The following is a 19,054-nucleotide window of genomic DNA, read 5'->3' on the forward strand; positions in this document are numbered from 1 at the left end:
ATGCGCCTTCCATTCAAATCAAAAGGGATCCATTGATTTTGAATGGAGGAAAAAAAATGTATAACGTGGCTTAACGCACGTTATAGCAACGTAATTCAGCCTTTAGCAGCGTCAGACTTTTTTACAGCTTGACGCTGCAGCTCCAGACCGCACTGGTCCTGTTTTTTTTTTTGCAGCTATTAAACGCCTATGCCACTTGGAGCTCCTAAAAGCTCTATGTATGCATGAGGCCATAGAATAACATGGATGGGCATTCTGCAGCTGCAAAAAAAAAACCTCTGAAGCTGCTAACAGCAGCTGCAAAATGTCCTGTGTGCATGGGGCCTAAATCAAAACTGCAAGAACAGGTTCCTGTAAACCTCTAAACTAGCCCTTATACAGGTGCATCTCAAAAAATTAGAAAATCATCAAAAAGTTAATTTATTTCAGTAATTCAAGTTAAAAAGTGAAACTCATATATTTTATATAGGTGTGTTACACACCAAGTGATACTGTAAATTTTAAGTGTAGCCCTGCCCCCTTGAGAGTGGCTGGATTTCTCACCTTTTCGGGTACCTGGGTTACGGATAGCAACTGCATGTAGAATCTTAACACTTTACTTTCTGGCTCAGTCAATTAACAGTCTAGGGGTTGTTGTTTTATTTTAGATGGGGATGGGAGAAGGGATGATTGGGATACTTCAACACTTGAACTATTCACAATGCTGAGGATTTCTATCTGAGAATGCGGCAAGGCCGCAGCTTCATCCTGCCACTAGATGAATCTGAGGTAATGTTCTTTAACATTTATGTTCATGGCACTCGCCTAGTACCCCCTTTCTATTCACCAGCTGACACCTGTCCTCTGACTACTCCCCTTCCTGGTCAGGCCCTTAGACACAATCCCCTGTACTCACGATACTGCTTTTTCAGGTTCTCCAGTGTTTCAATTCCTCCTAGTCAGCTCTCCTGGACCTCTGGGTTCAGCTCCACACTTCTTGCTCACCAGGCTGACTGCCTGTGACCATACACCAACCCCTGAAGAAGAGGAGGCAGCCGCCACCCTCCTACCAGCCAAAGACCCCTAGCACATGTGCTCCTGGCTTTTATACCACACTCCACAATGCACTGAGACAGCAGTCTGTGCCAATCACTGGGGCTGTAATAAAGCCTGTGTGCCCATTGGTCAGGTTTCCTCCACTATCCAATGTGCCTCCCAATTGGATCAGTGGGGACACTCCCTCAGACCACATGAATCACACACTGAGCACAGACCTAACTCACAGATCCTGCTCCTTGTTAAGCAGAAAGAAATATAGAATGTACCTGCTGCTCCTCTGAAAGAGCCAAAAACTATACTGACTCTCTAGCACCTACCTAGGAGGGTGCTACATAAGCATTACTTTCTTTTCCTTTTGCCTATTATGGCTTACAGCTAGTGAAAAATCAAAATCCAGTATCTCAGAAAATTAGAATATTACATAAGACCAATAAAATAAAATACAGAAATGTTGGCTTACTGAAAAGTATGTTCATGTACAGTATAGTATGCATTCAGTACTTGGTTGGGGCTCATTTTGCATCAACTACTGCATCAATGCATTGTGGCATGAAGGCGATCAGCCTGTTGCACTGCTGAGGTGTTATGGAAGCCCAGGGTGCTTTGATAGCGGCCTTCAGCTCGTCTGCATTGTTGGGTCTGGTGTCTCTCATCTTTCTCTTGACAACACTCCACAGATTCTCTATGGGGTTTAGTTCAGGCCAGTTTGTGGCCAATGAAGCACAGTGATACAATGATCTTTAAACCCGGTATTGGTACTTTTGGCAGTATGGCAAGTGCTGAGTCCTGCTGGAAAATGAAATCAGCATCTCCATAAAGCTTGTCAGCAGAGGGAAGCATGAAGTGCTCTCGAATTTCCTGGTAGAGGGCTGCCCTGATTTTAGACTTGATAAAACACAGTGAACCAACACCAGATAACATGGCTCCCCAAATAATCATGGACTGTGGAAAATTATGCATTTCATTTGGAAAGCAAGGTCCCAAAGTCTGGAGGAAGAGTGGAGAGGAACAGAATCCAAGTTGCATGAGATCCAGTGTGAAATTTCCACAGTCAGCGATGATTTGGGGAACCATGTCATCTGCTGGTGTTGGCCCACTCACTGTGTTTTATCAAGTCCAAGGTCAGTGCATCCGTCTACCAGGAAATTCTAAAGCACTTCATGTGTTCTTCTGCTGACCAGCTTTATGAAGATGCTGATTTCATTTTCCAGCAGGACTTGGCGCCTGGCCACACTGCCAAAAGTACCAATACCTGGTTTAATGAACATGGTATCACTGTGCTTGATTGGACAGCAAACTTGCCTAACCTAAACTCCATAGAGAATCAGTAACCAGACCCAACAATGAAGGCTGCTATTAAAGCAACCTGGGCTTCCATAACACCTCAGCAGTGCCACAGGCTGATCACCTCCATGCCACGCCATATTGATGCAATAATTAATGCAAAAGGAACCCCGGCCGAGTATTAAGTGCATACTATACTGTACATGGACATACTTTTCAGTAAGCCAACATTTCTGTATTAAAAAAAAACTTTTTTTTTTTTTATTGGTCTTATGTAATATTTTAATTTTCTGAGATACTGAATTTTGGGTTTTCACTAGTGATAAGCCATAATTATCAAAACTAAAAGAAAGAAATGCTTTAAATATATCATTCTGTGTGTAACGTATTTATTTAAATTATATGAGTCTCACTTTTTAAATTAAATTACTGAAATAAATGTAACTTTTTGATGATATTCTAATTTACTGAGATGCACCTGTATAGCCCAATTTGTATTGTTATGGTACACCTCAATCCTATATGAAATATTTTTCCAGTGCTGGATTTATTTTATATTAAAAGTGTTATCTCTGATTTTTTTTATCTTTCTAGAGTTCTGACATACTAAGTATTGCATGCTGATTGTTTTATATGGATACTCTGATTCTTAGAAACCTAATTTACCACATTTTTGAAAGAACATCACCTGCCGTGTAAATCTGTACCACATTTCCTAACTGAAAATAACATTTCATCACCATTGTATTCTCATAAATATATCCCTTCCCCACTCCACCTATAGGAAACATCAATACTTTTTTAGAAACCTTGTCATTAGTATGTACAGTACAAGGCTGTGTAAATTTTGAAAACATTTTGAAGATTTTTTGTGCTTAACAACATTTTTTGATTTCATGTTGAGATAATTAAAAGTAACATTGTAGGGTTTTTTGGAATACAGATTACAGTGTAAAGTTGGATGCATGACTTGCTGTCTTGTAAATTATTTGATTGGTGTCATTCATTAAAGTAGGAGTTAACGCATTTACTAAAATATTATGTAACTTGTAAATATAAATTCAAAAGGTGTTTTTATTAATTTTACATAAGCAGCTTTCGTTAAAATAATACCAAGTGATCCAGCTATGAAGGTCTTTTTCTGGCACTACCTGATATATGGTGACAGCTGTCTCCCAATTGCGATTCTGATTTCGATTACAAAAGGCCATCCATTACACACTACACAGGCACATTCCACTTTTATTGTCGCTTTAAGTAAAGTGGTCCAGACTTATAATGTGCAGATAAAGCTGGAACATTTCCATGTAGGCAGGAACAGTCTGCACTAAGGTGCAGAAGTTATGAAAAAAAAAAACGGAACAGTATTTTATGAAAAAAATGACAATTGTTTTCAATGCACAGGGGTTGATTTACTAAAAGTGATTGGTTTCTTTGCAGAGCCTCACCAGATTTTGCACTCTATAGTTTTAGTGAATCAATCCCACAATGTTTTAGCAAATAAATATATTACAGTTAGGGATTGAATATTCATTAGGGAATGACTGAATAAAAGTTGTTTCCCAGCTATGTTCGAAATATAATGTGAAAATGCAATAATTACTCTTCAGGTACTTTAAAGACTTTGGCCATCCAATAATTATTTCTTGCTTATGAATTGAATCTGGTGGTCACCTGCTTCTTTTTTAACTTAAAGAAAAACTGTAGGCAACATGTTTGTTTTTTTTTTTTTTTCATTTTGGATAGAGTAAGGAAGGGTCATTGCTTCTGTCAGTTTATTTTTGAGTTCTCTGTCCCATTGGTGGAGAATTCCCTTCACTTCCTGTCCCCCATCCAAAACAGGAAATGAGAGGAAATCTCTGCAACTTAGGGGTTCCCTTGGGGACCCCCAGGCCATCAGAATTAGTGTCCCCATTGGAAGATTTGCCCTCTATTACTTTTCTGGGGACAACCTAAAATTTGGGATTTTATTTTACTTTCACTATCAATGATAATGGTAAACAGGACAAGTATAAAGGGTGAATCTCCCTAAAGGGGGCACAGGCAGCAATAAAACCTGACAGGTGTTATAATACCCCTCCACTCTTTCCAAAACTAGCCCTTAGTTGTGGCAAAGTCCAATAAGACAGTGGGGACCCCTTATGATGCCTGCACCTAAAGAACTTACAGTATTTCTAAAGGTAATTTTTACATTTTTTTTTTTTTTACAAAAATGACAAACATGTTATACTTAATAATAATGTTGGGGTGGTGCGCTATTCTATTAATAAAACAGTGTGGAACTTCTATAAACCCATAATAGTGGTAATGTAAGTGTATAATAATAGGCATTAAGCGTTTTCAGTTTCCCTAGAAAATTGTGCATAGTTGAGCCAGAGGAGTATCCCACTCATTCCCTTCTCCCATTCAAGTTCTCAAATAAACCAAAAAACTCAAAGACACTGGACTGATCATTCTCTCAGCACTCACACTTGAAGGAGCATGCACAAGGGTACTTTTGTTGCACCCGGTGGCCCAGGGGGACCCATATCCAGCACAACGGCTGGGAATCCTGCTACATTAGTAAAAAAAACTTCAGTGCTCAGTAGTAAATCTGTGCAAGATCCATCCACCTGCTATCCACCTTTGAGTGCAATGCGCGCTCACCAGCAGCACAATGGTATCTTACAATGTACAAACAGCCAATCCACAAGGTGGAGTCCGATATCTTCCCTTGAATCCTCCTCTACCCAGAATGGTTAAACTCCATGGTTATGTGTGAACAAACAGAATGATTTAATCATGCAGTATGTTTTAAAACACATTTATTGATTAAAAACAACTTCATCCGGTACACTCCCATTTATAGAAGCTTGTAACTGCATAAAAACCAATATTGTATTTCCCTTCGGAAACGGGTCGTGGTGACATAGAATCTGACATCACTGGCTCCTCCTACATGTTACATCACTGGTCACATGACTTCTTAAGGGTCAGGGTCATATTATACTTATCTGCTCTGTGCAATGGTTTTGCACAGAGCAGCCCCTATCCTTCTCCTCTCGAGTTTCCTGCCGGAACTCCTGTGGGGGTACTCATGTGGGCTTGCTCCCAAGCCCTGCTGGCTGCATCCACAGACATAGACAGTGGGGCACAGCTTATCCCTCGCTCTTTGTCACAGAACCTGATTGACAGCAGTGGGAGCCAAAAGCCCTGTGAGGAGGGACAGAGCAGCCCCTGCTCTCATGTACAGAATCACTATGGGGCTAAGGTAAGTGTAAAGGGGGGGGGTTGGGTGGGAACTAGATACAAAAATGTATTTATCTTCATGTATAGGATGCATTAAGGTAAAACATTTCAGCCGTTAGAAAAACTTTAAGCATAGAGACCTCACCACTAGGGATGATCGAACGGTTCGGGTCCACCATCGGTTCGGCCCGAACATTGGGTGTTCGAGGTTCGGCCGAATTTAGAACTTTTTGCCCAAAAAGTTCGGAATTCGGCAACCAGAACCGCCCAAAATGCAATGCTTCAGGAAATGGGCTTTAAAAGCCCGTGATTGGACCAGAACCATTAGCAAAAGCCAATTGAGGGGGCAGGAGAATGCTAGGAATGTGATTGGAGTGACTAGGGGGTCCCTAGACCAATCATTAGTGAATACGCCCCCCAGTATATAAGATCGCCCCCGCCATATTCCCAGCATTGTTATACTGGACATGGAAGAGAGTGGAAGCAGTTCTGTTAATTTTACTTTAAAAGTGTCATTTAGCTATTTTTAGTGTGAGGAAAGGGATATCTAGTGTAGTTAGAGTGCTCCTTTACACTTAAGTTAGCTTCAAAAATTTAGTTTCTGTAGGGAAAGTGTTAAGTGTCAGGGGACCGTAGTGTAGTGTAGGGTTAACTGACAGTGACTGCTATGGCAGGGTGACAAAACCCTTCCATAGCAGGGTGACCGCTATAGAGAAATGATCATTTCTCTGAGTTGCTTCGGGACAGGCATGTGGCTTCTCACCAGCAAGCATTTTTTATGCTGCAGGGGCTGCCACTGCCAGTGCTTTTTTGAGGACATGTTTGATGTCAGACATGACATCTGAATATGTGTATAGGGGGAATATATAGACATATATGTCTGAATATATACCCCTAGACATATATAGGTGTGATAGTAGCAGAAATAAATGCTTGCGCTAATGAAATCATTTACAGTAATATATTTCTGCTACTATCACACCTATATATGTCTAGGGGTATATATTCAGACATATATGCCTATATATACCCCCTATACACATGTTCAGATGTTTTGCCTGCCTCAAAAGAACCCCAAAAAATGCCAAAAAAACGCTAGCGTCAAAAAAAAAAGACGCCCAGGTGTGTTTTTGCTGGCATTTTTTGGGGGGTTTTGGAGGCAGGCAAAACATCAGAACTTGTGCACAGTACCACTATACACAAGTTCAGATGTTTTGCCTGCCTCAAAAGAACCCCAAAAAATGCCAAAAAAACGCTAGCGTCAAAAAAAAAAAATGCCCAGGTGTGTTTTTGCTGGCATTTTTTGGAGGGTTTTGGAGGCAGGCAAAACATCAGAACTTGTGCACAGTACCACTATACACAAGTTCAGATGTTTTTCCTGACTGCAAAGAACCCAAAAAAATGCCTGCTATTAAACCGGCAAGGTGTTACAGCAGAGAAGCCATATTCCTGTGCTTAAAGTTTTCTAATACAAACGATCTTTTTTGTTCTGGTTCTGGACATGCTACAGACCTGAAACTTCACATGTACACTTTTTAGACCCCCCAGATACTAAAAATCAAAAAATCTCTTTTTTTTTTTTTTTTTTTTTAATTTTTCAATAATTGGCTTTTTTATCAAAAATGACAATTTTTAAGAACTTTTTTTTGTGTGATTTTGTGTCTGGGGGGTCTAAAAGGTGTACCTGTGAAGTTTCAGCTCTGTAGCATGTCCAGAACCAGAAAAAAAGATCATATAGGTGTTAAAGTTAAAGGAGGGTCCCGACCCACATCCCTGTTCTACTGAAAAATTATCTTTTTTTTTTCATGGTTCTGGACATGCTACAGAGCTGAAACTTCACATGCACACCTTTTAGAGCCCCCAGATACTAAATCTCTTTTTTTTTTTTTTTTTTAATTTTTCAATAATTGGCTTTTTTATCAAAAATGACAATTTTTAAGAACTTTTTTTTGTGTGATTAATAGTTAATGGGGCATGACCCAGAACCCTAGGCACTTTTTAGGGGCATTTATTGGGTTTTAGGGCTTAAAAATTGTGTTTTTTGATTACAGAAGTTCGGGTCCCATTGATTTTAATGGGGTTCTGAAATCCGGGCCGAACTTTCGTGAAGTTCGGGTGTTCTGGTCGAACCGAACTTTTCAAAAGTTCGATCATCCCTACTCACCACTGAAGTTCTTAGGAGGCATAATACAATATTGAGGGGTTTAACTCTCCACAAAACACTGATATATTTTGTTTGGGTGGACTGACCCTTTAGTCTCTCCATCAGCACCCCAATATGATTAATTTTGTATATTTTGATTATCTTAAATTTGAAGTCAAAACCTTTCATAAGAGGATTTAGATAAAAACCCAGCCCTAAGTAATTTGTAAACAAATTATTTTATTTCAGGCTACAGTTGCTGCATTTGCTGCCAGTGAAGGCCATTCCCACCCTCGTGTTGTGGAATTGCCAAAAACTGATGAAGGACTTGGTTTTAATGTCATGGGAGGAAAGGAGCAGAATTCCCCAATTTATATCTCTCGCATCATTCCAGGAGGAGTAGCAGAGCGACAAGGAGGACTCAAGAGGGGGGATCAGCTGCTTTCTGTGAATGGAGTGGTATGGCTAACTTACTTTGTTTTTAATATAATTATATTTTTGTATGTATTTCTTGTAGCCATTATCAGTGGAGAGCATACACCAAGACATTCGTGCTTTGCCTATACAAGTATTCAGCCTTTCTGCATGTCTGCAGGTATTACTTTATCTTTGAATGTCCCTAGGTGATTTGAAGCAAAACATACACATTTTATTGTGAGTTATGAAAATCTTTAAGCACATGATATGATTATGCAATTACTGAGTAATGCAGCTCATTTCTGATAAATCCACAATGTTCCTGGCATCAGCACTCTCCTTAATAAAGGGCTCACTCAAATCAGCCATTCATGAGACCAAGGGCTGTTTAAAAATTCACAACATAAAGCAAAACAGCTCTTTAAAAAGCTGAACCTTTAACACAGAAAAGCAGTCATTGGGCTCTAGTCAAGTTACTTTGATGGGCTGAGATGATCCCATCAGTCTGCTGCTGGCAGAGGGAAGCCTTTTTCGGTCAACCCTTTAGGGGTGATCAGACTGCAACATTGTAACTTTATAGCAGGTCACACGGTGAATGGCTGCTTCTGAGACCACATAAATGATCAGAGCCCAATACTGTACAGACACTGACATTTAAATAATTGTGTTATCTCTGAGCTAGCAAGTCCACAAAGTAGATGCTGACCTTGGATAGCTCCTGAACAAAGACGGTTCCATCTTTCTGGGGAAAAAGGGATGAAGGTATCATCAAGGGACTAGTATGATTTCTGTGAGAAGTAATAATGACCTGTAAGTAGTCAACTTACACATTACATACATGTACCTAGCAGGAAAAATTAGCTGTTGCTAGGTTTGCTTTAATGGTTAAGGAGAGCTGAATGGATAATGATAGCTTCTGGTGGCTGTCTCAGTGCCCAAACATGGCTGCCTCTGATTGGATGCTGCCATTGTTTGGCTGACGTGACAATTTTCTACAGAGCTCTTTCGATTTTTATGTCGGGCAGAAGGGTGCCAACGTGGCCAACCAAGAAGTACATTTAGGCTGGTATTGTGTTGTAGCTTTACAGATAATAATATACTGAAACCGATTTTGGTAAAGCAATTATTACAGGGGAATTTATACTTTACTGAAACATTCCTTTCCTAGAAAATGTGCTAATTGAACTAAGTAATGATGTGAGGTGTTCTCTTCTCATGTATGCAGAGTGTGGAAGGAGAACATCACGAGAAGGCAGTGGAGTTGCTGAAGGCTGCAAAAGACAGTGTTAAGCTGGTAGTGCGATACACACCCAAGGTGTTGGATGAGATGGAAGCTCGTTTTGAGAAGCTGAGGACTGCTAGGCGCAGGCAGCAACAACAGTTATTAATTCAACAGCAGCAACAACAACAGCAACAACAGACACAGCAAAATCATATGTCGTAGGTGAGAGTTTTCATTGCTTTCACTTCTTATCTGAGAAATACTGTATGAAGGTAAATAATGGCTGGGAATAGTGGATAAGATAAATTGCCTGCTGTAGCGACCCACCTGATATACTGTATATTTGAAGCCAACATATTCTAGGTGTTTTATGACTTGAGTAACTCAGATGAAATGTATTTCTTTTCTATTCACTGCAGATTATAAAAGGAGCTGCTGAAATATTTCTTGGGGTTACTTCATATCATGTCTAAAGCATATTTCCATATTTGCAATCAATTTTGAGAAAATCTCACTATATTTTTGTTATGTGTTCCCATTCACACAGCACACCTAAAAAAATGTTTTGTTTTTTTTCGTATTTCTTACTCACTTAGTTGCTTCTTTGGAGCAGGCCTTTGGGTAGACTGCAAACTACTCTGAAAAATTCCATAGTGCAATAAAGACATACTAGGGATAGATAAAGTTCCTTCCTTTTAACATGCAATGCAGAACCCAAGCCCTAAGATCTTTAACTCTTGGCTAGGGCAGACAGTGGTCATAGCTAGCTCACAACTGATAATGAGTACAGACAGGGTTAATAATAAAACCATAAACTTCTCAGCCCCCTCCCTAACATTACAAAAAAAGAAAAGCTTCAGTTTTGGGGTTTTCAGAAAACAGGCAAAAAAAAAAATATATATATATGCAGCAATTTTCAAAATGTTTTAGGTTATGCTACGTGAATGAGAACATGTAACCAATATAAAGTAGGTGCTATCCCAATTTGACTGCAAAAGTGAAAATAAACTTCATAGTTTCCATTCGGATGTACGCTAAAATCAAATTAACAGAACAATAAAGAGGCTTTGGGGGCAGAGAGATGGTACAGTATGGAAAGGAACGGTATTGTAGTGCTGTTATGGTGCTCAGTCTATATAGCTGTGAATTCACTATACATGCAGTCCTCGAGTTACATACATTCGACCTTCATACGACATACATCAGGAATCTACCCCTAAGAAGGGAAGGGAAATTCACTCATGTAAGAGTTATCACAGGAAAAAGGTGTCTCCACTGAAGCTTTATCACCATTCCTTGTTTCCATGACAACTCTAAATTTTCAAAATGCAATTGTCGTAGGGACAGAAAGTGAGGTGAAATCTTCTGAACAGAGGCACAGCCAGCTAAACAACCATTAAAGGGGTGGTAACCCTTCCCTATGCTATACAAAAAAAAAACGTAAAATTATTTTCTTTGGCTGGAGTTACATTTAAAAAATGTACTTGTTCCAACTTACATACAAATTGAACATAAGAATAAACCTACAGAACATATCTTGCTTGTAACCTGGGGACTGCCTGTATGATGAGTGAGGCTGATAGGTATGCCTAATATTTTGTATTCTTCAAACTACACTTTAAACATTTAAATTTATGTATATAATGGATTTAACCGCTTGCCGACCGCCGCACGACGATTTACGTCGGCAGTCAGCCCCTCACAGGCAAAGCGACGTAGGGTTACGTCGCTAGCCTGTGAGGGTCTAGGGAGCGAGCGCGCGCCGCCGGTGGCGCGCTCCCACGCAGTCACGGACCCCCCCCCCACGTGTGTGACCGGCTGACCCGATGTCCGCCGGTCACTCGCGATCGTCCGTTAGAGCAGGAGAAAGGCAGGTGGCTAATGTAAACAAGCCGCCTGTCATTCTCCCCTGTGTAGGAATAGTGATCATACGGTTCTACTATGTAGGACCGTTGATCACTGTTCATACACCTCAAGCCACAGCCAATCACAGTTAGAATCACGCCCCTAGGGACATATATAACCCCTCCCTCTAAAAAAAGTTAACCCCTTCACTGCCACTGTCATTTTACAGTAACAGTGCATATGTATAGCACTGATTACTGTAGTAATGTCACTGGTAACCCCAAAAGTGTCAAAAATGTCAGTCAAGGGTCCAATCTGTCCCACGCAATGTCGCAGGACCGCAAAAAAAATCGCAGATTGCCGCCAGTACGCGTTAAAAAAAAACAACAAAAATTACAACAATCTTTCCCTTAGTTAGTAAACGCAATAACTTTTGCGCAAACCACTCAAAATACGCTTTTTGCAATTTTTTTTTACCAAACATATGTAGCATAAAACAAATTGGCCTAAAATGTTAAAAAATTTTGATTTTTACATTTTTTGGGGGGGAATTTCATATAAAAAAATGTGAAAAATATTATTATTTTTGCAAAATTGACGCTCTTTTTTTGTTTATAGCGCAACAAGTAAAAATCGTACAGGTGATCAAATACCACCAAAAGAAAGCTCTGTTTGTGGTAAAAAAAGGACGTCAAATTCGTTTGGGTACAGCGTTGCACGACCACGCAATAGTCCGTTAAAATCACGCAGTGCCGAATCACAAAATAGGCCCTGGTCAGGAAGGCGGTAAAATCTTCTGGGGCTTAAGTGGTTAAAAGGTGGTGAGGGGTTAGAACAAATATTAGGTTTATATTGCTGTCTTCGATCCCTTGAAGATCTTTTCCCAGTAATGGAGGGTCAATGAGATAGAATGTTAGTGTGGAGAGCTAGCCAAAAAAAATGTTGAGTGGGAAAGGGTTACAACCTCTGCTAGATTTTTGCTCTTGTTGATGTTGATTGGACAGATTACCTCTGCTTTTTCTCCAAGTGACAGCAGTCACCAGGACAGCAATTGAGGTGACATCACTGTAACAGGGACCCACATAGCATTAAAAAAGCTTTGTCTGTAGTTATAGGTTCACTGCAGCTTTAGGATTTCAGCCAAATGCACTGTGTGGTTAGGATACGTTGAATGAAACCATCCCCAGGTTCCATACATTACATCAACTGCAGTATGTGTCTACATAGTTGTGATAACTATGTTTATTTTCCTATGGAAAATCTGAAGTCAAAGGGTTGAGGAAGGTTGATGTTTGGGTTAGTTTGCATGTTAGTTTTTCATGCATTGATTTTTTTGGTAGTGTTCTTATGGTTATAGAATATAGACTACATCACACTTAATTGCAAAAAAAATACAGAACACACACACTGCACACTATAGGGAGATTTACTAAAACTGGAGCGTTCAAAATATGGTGCCGCTGTGAATGGTAGCCAATCAGCTTTACATATATTACATAGTTACATAGTAGGTGAGGTTGAATAAAGACAATAGTCCATCTAGTTCAACCTGTGTAGGTATGTGTGGCTGTAATCATCTCCCATACCCCTGAATGTTCTGATCCTTGAGATGTAAGTCTAAGAGTCTTTTGAAAGCCACCATACTACCCGCAGAAACCACCTCTTGTGGTAGAGAATTCCACAATCTTGTTGCCCTAACAGTAAAGAACCCCCCGCGTTGCCTGAGGTTAAAACGCTTCTCCTCTAATCGCATTGTATGCCCTCGAGTCCTCATGCAATCCCTTCGAATGAACAGCTTTTTTTCTAAGCTGGGATCCCCATTAAGATATTTATAAATTGCTATCATGTCCCCCCTCAGACGTCTCTTCTCCAGGGAGAATAAATTAAGCGATTGTAGACGCTCTTCATAGTCAAGGTCCTCCAATCCCCTAATTAGTTTAGTTGCCCTTCTCTGGACTCTCTCCAGCTCCAACACATCCCTCCTGAGGACTGGCGACCAGAACTGGACGGAATACTCCAGATGCGGTCGGACCAGAGTTTTATAAAGTGGAAGGATTATAGTCTTATCTCTGGAATGCATCCCTTTCTTTATGCATGCTAATATTCTGTTGGCTTTGGAAGCTGCCGCTTGACACTGCATGCTGTTTCCTAATCTATCATCAACCAAGACTCCCAGATCCTTCTCCATTTTTGATTCCCCCAAGGGCTCCCCTCCTAACGTGTATTGTGTTTTTATGTTTTTAGTCCCCAAGTGCAAAACCTTACACTTCTCCACGTTAAACCTCATTTGCCATGTCGTTGCCCACTCTGTTATTTTGTCCAGGTCATTCTGTAGGATATCTGCTTCATGTTGTGAAGTTATTGCCCTGCCCAATTTTGTGTCATCTGCAAAAACTGATATCGAACTACTGATCCCGGCCTCAATGTTGTTTATGAATAAATTGAACAAGGTTGGTCCCAAGACTGAGCCTTGGGGGACCCCGCTTACCACCTCAGACCAGTCTGAGTATGCGCTGTTTATTACTACCCTTTGGACACGCCTTTTTAGCCAGTTCCGTATCCAAGAGCAAACCCTGCTATCGATACCTGCAGACCTTATTTTATAAATTAAGCGCTTGTGGGGAACTGTATCAAACGCCTTAGCGAAATCCAAGTACACCACATCCACTGGTCTCCCCCTATCTAGCTCACAGCTCACCTCCTCGTAGAATGTTAGGAGATTGGTTTGACAAGAACGCCCATTTGTAAACCCGTGCTGATTACTGCTGATGATGTTGTTGTCCTTAGCAAACTCTACGATATAGTCCCTTATCATCCCCTCCAGAAGTTTACATACTACTGATGTCAAACTGACAGGCCTATAATTTCCCGGGATATGCCTCTGGCCCTTTTTGAATATTGGAATCACGCTAGCTTTCTTCCAATCCCCTGGTACATCTCCTGTCCTAATACTGTCAGCAAAGATCAGGAACAGTGGTCTCGATATAACTTTACTGAGTTCCTTGAGTACTCTCGGATGTATGCCATCCGGTCCTGGTGATTTGTTTGTGTTAAGTTTATCCAGCCTTTCCCTGATTTCCCCCTCTGTTAGCCATGGTGGCAAGTCCTGTTTATTACTACTAACCATACAGTCATGGTCAGTGTACCCCTCCTTTTCCTTTACCTTTAGCTTGTTCAATTAAGCTTTGACAATAAAATCTGGAAGCTGATTTCTATGCAGAGCTGAAACAGATTTTGCACTCTCCAGTTCTAGTAAATCTTCCCCACTGTGTCTCTTAAAAATATAGGTAAATGATGTGAAAACAAGGTAAAGGCTGGTATGTATGAATGTGATGGCATGCAATCTGAAGGTCCCTGGAAACACCATTCAGCTCAAAAATATATTTTGTAGGTCTACAACAGGAATCCTGCTAGAATAGTATAGCGAATAACACACTATTGGTATGCCATTGGAAAAAAATGGAACATACTTTATAAACTATGTGAGCATGTCTTGTTCACTTTGTGTATATCAGTCATAAAGCATTCCCCCACACTCAACACCCATCCCTGCCTAATCTGACCAACAGACCTACCTTATTCCTTTGGATCAGATGTCAAGCACCCAAATACATTACCGTAGCCACACCCTTCCATAGCTTAGTGCCAACAATGATCAGTAGACAACAGTAATTTGTTGTTATAACACTGCCCTTGCTTTCAGAGACAATTGACAAGGTCATATTTTTGAATGAAAATTACTTTGGAACCCCCAATTTCCCACACTTTATACTCAGAGTCAGTATGGATTATCTATATCCATCTCCATCTAGGTTGCATTGAGGATTGCAAACTCCATTCTCTCCTGAGCTAAGTTGTAGGTTAGTTTGCCAGGCAATCACTGTTTGATCTTGATGATCTTCATATTTATGACTGACATTGTTTTCAGAAGTAGCTTAACCTTGAGCTTTACATGGAGTCAAGTGGAATAAAAGGGTAATACAGAACAGACAGGAGGTATGGCTATGGATAAAGGATAACCTAATAGAATCGTGAACAAAAGTAGGGTGACATGAAATGATATATCGGGGGGAAATGTAAAGGAACTGGAATAAAAGTGTGTTGACATGAGTTAGGACAGAGCTAAGATGACATTACAGAAGGCAGAATAAAGGGACATGACATGGAAGAAATGAACTAGAAATGGGGTTAGCATGAAGATGACAAGGTAGTGCAATGGAAGTAGTAAAATACAGGGGTGGAAGTACAGAAACTAGTGACTGCAATGGTGGACCTTGGTAGGTTATGATAGAAATCAGAGCTGGAGAACACAAATCCTTTTTCTATGTGATGCCATCTAAGAATCCCTAAATAAATGTTTCAGGGTCCTCTTCTTCTGTCCCTGTTTATGTTTCTGTGGAACCCAAAATCTGAGGATATGTTTATATTGGGTGTTCGCCCTGTCACATAGAGATTTATGTGTATATATATATAGATTTATATATATATATATATATATACGTATATATATATATGTATATATGTGTATATATATATATATATATATATATATATATATATATATATAATATAAATGTTATGTGTGTGTTTGTGTTTTGTGCAACGTTCAACGTTTGAATTTCCCTTCCTAGTTCCACTCCCATGCAGCATTGCTGCTGCAGGGAACGGAACCAGGAAGTCATCACACCGACGGAGGACGGACGAGCGGCGGGGATCTCGGCTGGCGATCACAGCAATGGGAGGTCATCGCTGGATCGCCAGGAGAAGGTAAGACACCGCTGCGCGCTCTGCCCATCCACCCCGAGCGTGATTCGGGGATACCGATAACAGCATGGAAAATCCACCCCGAGTCACGCTCGGGGATACCGCTAGGCAGGTTAAATAAATGTTTTTCACACAAGTCATACAACTTTCACCCAGGGTTCACACAATTTTCCACTTGAAACTTGTAAAGTGTGTAAATCTTGGTGACAGATATGTGAATCTTGTCTGAAAACATTTATAAATATATTCTATTTATTATTATGTATATATAAAAAATGATAAATAGAATGTATATATTATGAAGAAGTGTTTTACCTTCCATACTTCTCTATCAAAGTAGCAAAAATCTGTATGATTTGTCAAAAATATATTCAAGTGTGCTGGGCATGTCAGGATTAAGTGTTAAACTGGAAAAATGGCACCTAGGTAAATAAAGCTTAAACATCTTTTACTGCATTCAGGTCCATTGTTATCCCTACTGTTTTTGATATGGAAAGGGAGGCAGGGAGTCTATAACACTAGCAGTTATGGATGCACTGTCAGAATCAAATAACACTAAAAAAAAAACCTCAGAAATCTGAAAACAAATTATACAATTGATAGTAGAATGCTTTTTACTATTTCAGAGCCTTCTTGCCCTTCTCTCAAAGAGAGCTAAGTCGCAACTAAAAAAGTCAAAGCCAAAGTCAAAGTGGTCTCCCTGCAACTGATCTTTTAGGGTTTGTTTATGTTTGCATTGTCCTCTCAAGTGTGATCCGCTGTGACATTTGACAGGTGGCTGGAAGATATGTAATTTCCTATCTGCCTGTTTACTCCTTGTAAATCCTGCCCTACTGTGCTGCAAGGTTGCAGGGTGGAGGCAGTATGGCCCCATTCATGCTGTACATGAAAGGGTGCATCATTTTTGACACTGTGGCAACGCAAAACATCATGACCACGACATGTGTACATCCCCTCTGACCACTGTGTTTGGTTAAGGGGAGTGGTTGGAGGGAAGAAAAAAACATCAGTTTTTACCACCCCCTCCCTCCAGCCACACATGTAAGCTAGCCCTTACCATGCCTTCTTCTGCATTGTTTCTCTTTGTGGAGGTTGCCATCTTGGTAGAGGCAGAGCTTTGCTTCCTTGTGTCAAAGCCTCCAACAAGGAGAGCAATGAGTAGGAAAATAATCACACCACCAAATTTTGCTCCAAATCTCCAGTGACTAGTAGTTGGAGGAAGTAGAGCTTTTAATCTCACACTCTAGAAATATAAGTATGAAATACAACAGAATTGCCAAGACATCCTCAAATGCTAGGGAGTGCACCGCTTTTTTCAGAAGCATGTTCCATGGTACTGCTTAGGCACAGCTAACTTTAATAAATGTTCAGATCCACTTTAAAGGATATCTTTATATGTAATATAAATACAAATACAATATATATAAATACAATATGTAATATAAAAATGTAATATAAGTCTGCTTACAGTCCTTAGATGTGGTGGCTGTATCAGTTTCCAAGCTAAAAACATTTTCAGCAAGTGCAGAAAATACATGTTGATCTTGCCCTAAATGATAAATCCTTGTCACTTCCTGTGAGTGGCACTAAAGGTTAAATTATTTCCTACTGCTGCATTTATTTGCAGCACAAGTCTGTGAGTCTAAAAATATCTCTCTCTTTTCATATATGGAATCACTAAAAAGATACATATATATAACCACTGTAACTATGTACCATTCCAGGACAGCACACCAAAGGTTCTTGCTGCGAACAAGGGACAAAAGAAATATACATGGAACAGGCAAATTAAATAAATGTATGTATGTATGTATAAAATCACTTTGCACCAAGGCCTATAATACCAATGGTCTGCATGATATTGAACTTATATCTTAATACGTTTTGAGATATGGTGATATATAATCCTTGACAAAGGCTATAAATATAGCCAAAACGCGTAGGATAACCACTGGGAAACTCTGTGACTACCTTCCAAGCTCAACCAGCATGAATGAACAGAGATAAAGATCCAAACAAAGGTCACCATACCACTAATGTCACCAAAACCTTTCAAAATCTTTACTCACGCACTCACCTTGGGTCTAACTATAACCCAACACTTATGAATGCATATTTATATATATGTGAAACTTTATTTAATGTTTAATTTTTTTCAAATAAATCTATTTTATTTATATACATCCTTGTATACAAAGTTACTTGCCCATAAAGTCCCAAAACCCCCCTTCTTGGTCTGAGGCACCAACCAACCCCAGTATTTATATTAAGGGACGGAGGCAAACACACACTTTTACAGCTTTCTAGAGATCAAAACCCTTCCAGAATAAATTATTTCCTATTTGTATACTACCAACTGCCCTGCCCCCCACCTAATGGAAATGAGTGGATGAGAAAATGTTTGTAATCCATATCTAGAGAGCAGCCTTCGGTGACAACCATAGATACCTTCATTGATACAATGGAGTATTGATGTAGCCACCCAGGAACAAGAAGTGTGACAGGATGAATTATCAAGTGAAAAAAGCAAAAGCAGCTGGAAAAAAGAAAACTAATGTAGCCACCACACCAAGGACTGATAAACTGCAATATATTACATTATTGGTTTGGGGTTTAGAGACACTTTAAGCTCTAATGGCATTTTACATGGTACCTCAGATGAAAGTGGCAGTGCAGGCTGAAGGCTTTCATTTTAATTAGTGGACCCTTTTGCACACAGGTGATCACTATGTTACCCTAATTGGTTTCTGATGCTGCTGATTCGTATCCTTACTAGCAAAGATGTATGTTTATGGGTTAAATTAACTACATCTTTAATATGCCATGTTTTTTTTTCCCTTGTTCATACACTTAGTAAAACTATAAATCCTGCATCTTCTTAATCCTGCTAAATTGCTTCTAGAGATGATATTCCAAGATATCATTATAACTAAGGTTGCCAACATTCCTACTTTGCAATGAGGGGCAGGACTGAAGCTTTGAGTATCAAAGAGGAGTATGCATGGCATATAAGAAGAATAAAATCACTCTACCATCTTAGACTGGTCCTTTAAATCTTAACTAGGGTTGAGCGAACACCTAGATGTCCGTGTTCGACGGGTTCGGCCGAACTT

General features: G+C 39.8%; 1 protein-coding gene across 2 annotated transcripts in view; it reads left to right on the forward strand.

Annotated features, from left to right (window-relative positions):
- Positions 1-19,054, forward strand: part of LIN7A (lin-7 homolog A, crumbs cell polarity complex component) — a 169,895-nt gene that overhangs the window by 132,089 nt on the left and 18,752 nt on the right. Inside the window, exons 4-5 of one of the 2 annotated variants that reach the window (XM_082255187.1) lie at positions 7,943-8,152; positions 9,336-9,550. In XM_082255187.1, coding sequence (XP_082111313.1) covers positions 7,943-8,152; positions 9,336-9,550 — 425 coding nt within the window. Of the gene's footprint in view, positions 1-7,942; positions 8,153-9,335; positions 9,555-19,054 lie in introns of both variants that reach the window. The other variant, XM_082255188.1, reaches the window with a different exon arrangement.

The sequence above is a fragment of the Pelophylax lessonae genome (assembly GCF_965119305.1).
Source record: "Pelophylax lessonae genome assembly, chromosome: 4".
NCBI lineage: Eukaryota > Metazoa > Chordata > Amphibia > Anura > Ranidae > Pelophylax > Pelophylax lessonae.